We start from the raw sequence: 8,065 nt of genomic DNA, 5'->3' as shown, positions 1-8,065 counted from the left end.
AACATTTCCTTTAAAAAAAATCCAATACAATACGTATAACGTTGATTTAACTTTGAAAGAAAATGTGTGAAAACCTGGCAACTAACGTTAGATGAGCGCTTCCGGGTTATATTCACGTTCCGGGTTATACTGAACAGCATGGCTGATGAAAACAGCTCTTTGGCTATTTGGCCAGAAATAGAAAAAGCAGAAAAGGAGACCAGACGTGAGCTGGTGCTTCAAGGTTCAGCGGTTGACAAAAAGATCCAGGACAGCTGCGGACTTCACCCGCGACTTTATTCCCTCTCGCTCCTAAACTACCTGGAGATCAGTCAATGTCCCAGTTTACATGAGATCCACGAGAACATCAGACATCTGTCTCATCTACAGAGTCTGATCCTCTGCAGGAACAAGCTCACTTCAGTCCCAAAAAGCATCGGTGATCTGAAGGCGATCAAAGTCCTGGATTTGTCAGTCAACCAGCTGCAGGCTCTGCCCGATGAGATCTGTGCATTGAGCGAGCTCAAGACTTTAAATGTCAGCTGCAATAGCATCACTGCTCTGCCGGATGGTCTGAGCAAGTGTGTGAAGCTCGCCAGCATCAATGTGTCCAAAAATGCGCTCTCACGGCTCCCAGAAGACTTATGGTGCTCCAACCTGGAGCTCCTCAGCAGTATTATTGCATCAGAAAACGCCATAGAGGAACTGAGCAGTGACGTTCACAAGCTGGCTGCACTGAAGGTGTGTTTCATTTATTAGAGAAATCCACTTGAAAATTATACTGTCTTTGAATTGAAAATGTAAATGGCTCAATAAATACAAGTTGTTATCAGTTGTGATTTTGTAAACAATTAAAATTAAAAAAACTTCCTATTATTATTATTAATAATAATAATATGTATTTATTTTTATGGAAACATTATGATATATTTTTAGCCATTTTTATCCTTATAAAGCCCTAAAATTTGTAATTAATTTTTTTTTTTATTAAACTAGAAAATAATGTTAAATGGCTGTAATTTTTTTTAACCATTTAGTGTTCAGTAAATATCAATAATCAGTTGTGATTTTTAGAAGTAATTCTAAAGATTGTATGTGGTGTATAATGTACTTAAAATATTATATATATTTTTTTCTCTGATAATAGGCCAATAATTTGTAATGTGTAAATAGAAACATTCCACTATTGGTCTCAGACTTTTAGACCTTTTAAATTCAATAAGTAATCAGTTTTGTGTTTTTTAAAAAAAATTTATTTCGTTTTTTCCCCAAACTAATTGTAAAGATTTTAGGTGGTATATTATATACACAGATAAATAAATAAAAAATAAAATAAAATGTATTATTGTAACTCATTTAAAATATCTAAATGAATAAATTAGAAAGTAATAGAAGATGCAGACATTTCACTAGTGGTCTCTGGATCTGGATATGCATTAATATTATTTAAAATGCCAGTGTTGAATTCCTCCATCATCTTCTCGTATATCCCACTTTCTCCTATCTCAGGTTTTGGATCTCTCCAGCAACAAGCTCCAAGAGCTTCCGTTCGAGTTGGCCGACTGCTCCAAGCTGAAAGAGACCAATTTTAAAGGGAACAAGCTGAAGGACAAAAGGCTTGAGAAGATGGTGAATGGTTGCCAGACCAAATCAGTCCTAGACTACCTGAGGGCAGGAGGGAGGGGAAAAGGCAAAGGCAAGCAGCAGGATGGAGAGGCGGGCGAGAAGGCCGACGCTGGCCGTAACGTCTCCAAGAAGAAAAGCGCTGCAAAGCAGAAAGGCAAAAAAGAGGCAGAGGAAGTGGATGAGCTCAATCGGATGGTTGTGAGAGTTCTGCACGTATCCGAAGCACCCACAGCTGTTACGGTGAAGGTTTCCGCAGGCATCAAGGATGTCCGGCCATACATAGTGTGCTGTATTGTGAAAGGCATGAACCTCAGACAAGGAAATTCACTCAAGCGGTTTCTAGTTGCTCAGGTGACACAAGTTACAACAAATATCTCAGCCATCAAACATATTGTATTCTCTCTGTCTGTCTGTTTCTGATTCATTTTATGTCAGCTTCTATAAATATTAATGTATTACCATCCTGTCTGCAGACCAAACTTCATGATGAGATTTGTGCCAAAAGGACAACGGCAACCATCGCAACTCATGACCTGGGCTTACTAAAGGCTCCTCTGACGTATGACGCCAGGTCACCAGATACACTAAAGGTATCTAAGGCATTTTATCACTCTTTGTTATGATTTATACCTCATATTCTTATTCACATTTAGAATAAATCTTTAATTCAACACAATTAAACAGTCTTGATCTTTCACGTCTCTCTGGTTTGTTGCGTAACTCGTCAATCAGAGCATCTCCACTAGTTGCATAACAGTCAAACAATGAAGGAACAATGAATATTTGATAACCGTTGTCGATACAGTTTTTATGAATGGCGGGAATCTGGTTTCAAAGCCACCAGCTGACTAATGGCACAGAGAAGTCCCATAATCCTCAGTTTTTAATAATAAATGAACAGTCCCTTTTCTCGCTGTTGTTTCTTTTGTGTTGACAGTGAATTCGGCACCTCTCTAAGAGGCCACAGGGAGTAGGACAATAGGATGTGTTACGTGGCTTCATTCTCGTAATTGATGGTTTCATTTATACGCTAGAGAACAGGCTTAAGCAATAAGCTAAGAGATACTGTTTATTGACAGAAATATAAATAGAGTGACAAAAACTCCTTCAGCTGACTAGATTCATAATATAGCACATCCTTGAATCCCTTTTGGGTTTAGAAAATGTTTACTTCTTACATAATGAAATTATTAATGACAAATTTTCATTGAAACATTACCACCATGTAAACATACCTACAGTACTTTGATAATATTGTCATATATGAATTGTTTTATTTTGAAAATATGTGTAGATAGTTCCTCTGGGTCGTAAGGAGATAAAGGCATGTGACTTGCTGAAGCATCTTCAACAGGAAGCAGATGAACAGAGAAAACAGAAAAAGCGACAGAACGTTTCAGGACTCCACAAGTAAGAAGACATGCATTACATTCCTGATTGTTTAATATTAATTGCTGTGATTATTTCATATTATAATGATTATCAGATTGAAACATTAGGGGGCACAATCTCTCAAGCAAAAGAATACAAAAGGTTTTGTGGAAAACTTATAAATGTGACATTATTTCCAATTGCAGAAAATAGGGACGATGTTATGCTCCCTAAATGTATTGTTTACTATCTGAGTCCTTTCTAAGTGATCCGAAAAATATCCCTCGTTTGTCAGACACCTATTATGTTGTTGTGGGTAATTGGTGTAATTTCATCCATGTAATTGCATTGGCTGCACAGGACACTAAGTGCAAATACTGAGCTCATTATTCAGCGTTATTTATTATTCAGCATTCCATGGACGTATTCCCAACTCTTAATTTTTCACCCCCAGATACCTTCAACTCCTTGATGGAAAAGATCTCTACCCCTGCTTGGTTGACGCAGATGATCACGTGGTGTCATTTCCACCAATCACAAACAGTGAGAGGACTAAGGTAATTTATGTCAATTAAGTGAAATGTACCATGGTTATTTCAGGTCTTAATGATGAAGGTGGACGGCCTAATCAGACTTGACTGATTTTATTGCTTTTTTTATTTTTTTTATGACAATTACTATTTCTTCTCAAGAAGGACTTTAAAAGTTTGTCATGTCAAAAATAAAATATTTTTTTAACCAGTGATATATTCGTACATTCTTGTCAATGCAAATGAATTTAAAAGAGAAGAGTAACTATGACAAAATGTCTGTTGGATTATTATTTATTAAAATAGTTTTTTGCCAAACAGCGTTTTTAATAAACTTCTGTCTCTGCAGATAAAGAAAACCACACAAGAGCTGTTTTTAGAAGTGACGAGCTCCACCAGTCTGCAGATCTGTAAAGATGTCATGGATGCACTGATAATTGTAAGATACCACTAGTGTTTTATTTTGATCTATTATTTTTAAAATATATTTAATTGAGCATTTTGTGTTTACTTAATTCACATATAAACATAAAACACATGAATTGTATCACAAATTGACAATATCAGTATCAGTCCAGCAGTCTCTGTAATAGAGATGATCATTTTTTATTGTTTTGTTCTTTTGTCTGATTTTCATATTGATTTCTACTAGTATTGCTCTGCTGTAAATAATATATATATTTTTATATGAACTATTTGACCTGCTCTACAGTAAGGGCTCTGATTTGAGTCTGCCCTGTAAGAGTGCAGGATTGGATTAGCGCTGTTATGCTATTTGAATGCACAGCTTTTGAATGCTGATACCCTTGTGGAAGAAATGAGCTCATCTTTCTGCTGAGACACACACACTTGGTGTACAGTGTCTCGGAGGCATTGCACCATCACAAAATGCAATTCCAGAGCCCCTGACTGCTGCTGATTTTTATTATTCAAGTTGTCCTTTTAGTTTAATTAATGTTCCTAAATTATAGTTTTGTTTTTGTATTTTTCCAATTTCTACAATTACATTTTTTTTTTTACCTGACTTAATGGAAATCCGTGAAACGTGACATGGAAGATAAAACCAAGGATTTGGTTTAGATTGCAGCTGTGAGATTTCCTCCATGATACAAATGACCTGTCCCACTTTCGTACATTCTTTTTTTACGACAGCTCAAATAACTACTGAATATTTTACTGTAAGACAACATAAGACTCTCTGAATTAACACACTTTCAGTGACATTAAATCAGTTATCGAGCTTTGTCATTGCATTCAATTGACTTTCATCAACAATTATGCTATTACTATATACTCTGCTGTTTAAATGCATGTTTAAATGTGTTCTGCTGTTTACATGCATCTGTTTCCTACTCTAAAGCACCTAAGGCACTTGCACACTAAAAAAGCATTTTCCTTTAAAGGGATACTCCACTTTTTTTTGGAAATAGGCTAATTTTACAACTCCCCCAGAGTTAAACAGTTGAGTTTTACCGTTTTCGAATCCATTCAGCAGATCTCCGGGTCTGGGGGTCCCACTTTTAGCATAGCTTAGCATAATGAATTGAACCGGACAAGACCATTAGCATCTCTCTCAAAAAAATGAACAAAGAGTTTCGATATTTTTCCTATTTAAAACTTGACTCTTCTGTAGTTACATCGTGTACTAAGACCGACAGAAAATGTAAAGTTGCGATTTTCTAGGCTGATATGGCTAGGAACTATACTCTCATTCCTGCGTAATAATCAAGAAACTTTGCTGCCGTACCATGGGTGCAGCTGGCGTAATTATATAACGCAGCGCCTGAAAATAGTCCCCAGCTCTGTAACTTCCAACGTGACCGGGACTAAGTTTGTCTAACCTATTAGACCTATTTTCAGGCAACCTGAAATTTTAAAACGAGCAGTTCATTCATAAATCTGTAAGATCTTACCTTCATGCTGTGGAAACACAAACTGGAAGACAGAACACAACGAGCGCAGCGCTCAAATCTGGCGGGGCTACATAAGGTCAATAAAGAGCATGCCAAATGAAAGCATGAACTCATGCTGTAGATAGGAAAAATATCGAAACTCTTTGTTCATTTTTTTTAGAGAGAAGCTAATGGTCTTGTCCGGTTCAATTCATTATGCTAAGCTAGGCTAAAAGTTGGACCCCCAGACCCGGAGATCGGCTGAATGGATTCCAAAATGATAAAACTCAACTGTTTAACTCTGGAGGAGTTGTAAAATGAGCCTATTTCCAAAAAAAAGTGGAGTATCCCTTTAAGCATTCATTGTAGCATTTTTGAAAGCTATGAAAGTTTACAACGGAAAACAGCAGTAATCATTTTCTCTGACTATTCTTGTTTCTTTTTCAGAAAATGGCAGAGCTTAATAAATTAAGCTTTGACATAAAGGACGACGTGGGCTCGGACGAAGAGACGGATGTGATTTCAGATCGTCCCGCGGAGAACCCGGCCTCCCCTGAGCTGACTGTTTTACAAGTGAAGGTCTTTGATGTAGAGGGAAACCTTAAAGTGGTCTACCCATCAAAAACTGACCTGATGTCTGACCTCAGCAATTTATCAGTCATCCGATAACTAAATTCAGCGGTTGATGTTTTTTCTTTGTAATTTTGTAATGCATCGAACCCATAAAATTCCATAGTTATCTCTAATTAAATTAAAAGATTAATTTAAATATTGTATGTAGTGGTTTTCATTTACACTCCCTAAGGTATCTTTTGTATTTCTGTTTCCACCTCAGCACTGAAAAAAATAAAAACGATTCTGACTTCATATATCACAATGTGACTTAATTTCCTTTTTTACGCTTTATCCTTCATTTACATTTTCTACTATGAGGTGGAAACAGGCTTCCATAAGTTTCACTGCACTTTATGCAAATAAAATAAACATCATATACCCATAGTAACAGAAAAAATCCTAACCCTAACAAAGCAACAAGCTTTTGTGTTTATGGAACACAGATTTATACTTCTAATAAGATTTTATATTAATTATTTTGCTCTTGTCAATAAAATAAACGTCACTTTTTTTTTCAACTTCCCTTGTTTCGCTGAATTTTTGGTTGAGTTATAGAATTATACAGTGAAATAAATCTTCCTATATCATGTTTATGCACTTAGGTTGACTTTCCGTAAGGAATTTTAGTCTGAAGGAAAACATCTGCATCAAACTAGTTAGTAAGGAAGGTTAGCATTAACCATTTTAAAAATGCACGTATCAAACATTTTTAGTAAACACTTAGCATTGTTTTCATCCTGTGTATGTTTGTGCCCGTGGAGCACATGAATGCTCCGGGTTTGGTTACAGATCAGATGACTGGTGGACTCAGGAAATGTAAAGAGGAGGAGAGTAAGTCTGAGCTGTCTATAAGAGATGCAAGCAGGACTCTGTCTCACGGGACAGTCCATCATGCCACATGACATTGACAGCAGACTATTTTGCTACGGTCTTATTAAAAAGAAATGAAAATGACCCAGAGTGACCAGAGGAATGACAACTGGGACCACAGGAGAAGATGGAAGAGTGGATATAACAAAACTCATAATGGCATCCAAGAGAATTTCCATAAGCTTGAGACGTTGAAGACCTCCAGCCCATCTGTGCCTATTTGTCTGGAGTTGATTGGAACGAAGGGATCCTACCATTTATCATTAGGGGGGAATTTGGCTGGCAATGGTAAAGATCAATCCTGCAAAACTATGAAGATTTTAATGCCGAAGGGGAACGATGGCAGGACTTTGGCAAAGAGTAGCTCGCTGCCTCCAATATACAGCCCAAGAATGTCTACCATCTCCATGTATTGTACAAAAAACTGTGTGCCAAGCTGGGAGGTAGAATGTCAGGAGAAGAAAGCCAATATCTTGTCCACCAGCATAAAGATGGACAAGGCATTGTTCAGCAGACAAAAGCAAGGATGTCAGCTGATCTGCAACGGGCTGGCTGTCTTAAATGAGAGAGTGCTGGTTCAAAACCAAGATCCGAGACAGAACAGCTTGAAGATTTCTGATCCATCAGCAGGGCAGCTACAGGATGGATTTCTGGGTGTAGAGCCCAGTAATGTCAATGCCAATGAGAGAGAAGCGATGACAGAAGGGATGAAGGACTCTGCGAGTGCATCTAAGGGCAGACCTGTGCTGACGCTCTCAGATTCGGCTATTGAGATGGAAAATGAGAAGGACGTGAATGAAATGATAGACAATCAGGAGGACGAGTATTATACTAACCAAAGGATCACAGCGTGGATCGTCAAAGTAAATGCAAGCTTGTTTTCTCCATTAAAAGATGAGATTATTGATCAAACACTAGAAGAGCAGGATGTGGATACTATTAAAATCATCTATGACCAGGACTGATGTCTATGTGTAGTGTTAATTGTTAACAGTGTAAAATAATGTTTAGTTAGTTAACAACAGTTAATCCATTAGGTGTCATGATCATTATAAAAAATAAAAATAAAAGTTTGGGGTCAGTAAGACTTTTTAGTGTTTTTGAAAGTCACTTTTCACAAGGATACATTTATTTGATCAAAAATACAGTAAAATGGTAATATTGTGAAATATAATTACAATT

At 37.0% G+C, this 8,065-nt stretch overlaps 1 protein-coding gene across 1 annotated transcript; it reads left to right on the top strand.

The window, feature by feature from the left end:
• The first annotated feature begins 101 nt into the window (after positions 1 to 101).
• On the top strand, positions 102 to 6,528 carry lrrc47 (leucine rich repeat containing 47). Its single transcript, XM_084390196.1, has 7 exons — positions 102 to 720; positions 1,489 to 1,956; positions 2,079 to 2,195; positions 2,900 to 3,015; positions 3,431 to 3,533; positions 3,856 to 3,945; positions 5,846 to 6,528. Exons 1-7 carry the CDS (start codon positions 139 to 141, stop codon positions 6,065 to 6,067), a joined length of 1,698 nt encoding a protein of 565 aa, XP_084246322.1. The 5' UTR covers positions 102 to 138; the 3' UTR covers positions 6,068 to 6,528.
• Positions 6,529 to 8,065: the final 1,537 nt, after the last annotated feature.

Source organism: Rutilus rutilus, assembly GCF_951802725.1.
Source record: "Rutilus rutilus genome assembly, chromosome: 19".
Lineage (NCBI taxonomy): Eukaryota > Metazoa > Chordata > Actinopteri > Cypriniformes > Leuciscidae > Rutilus > Rutilus rutilus.
Note: the sequence above shows the minus strand (reverse complement) of the source record. Positions and strands in the feature narration are given on the sequence as shown.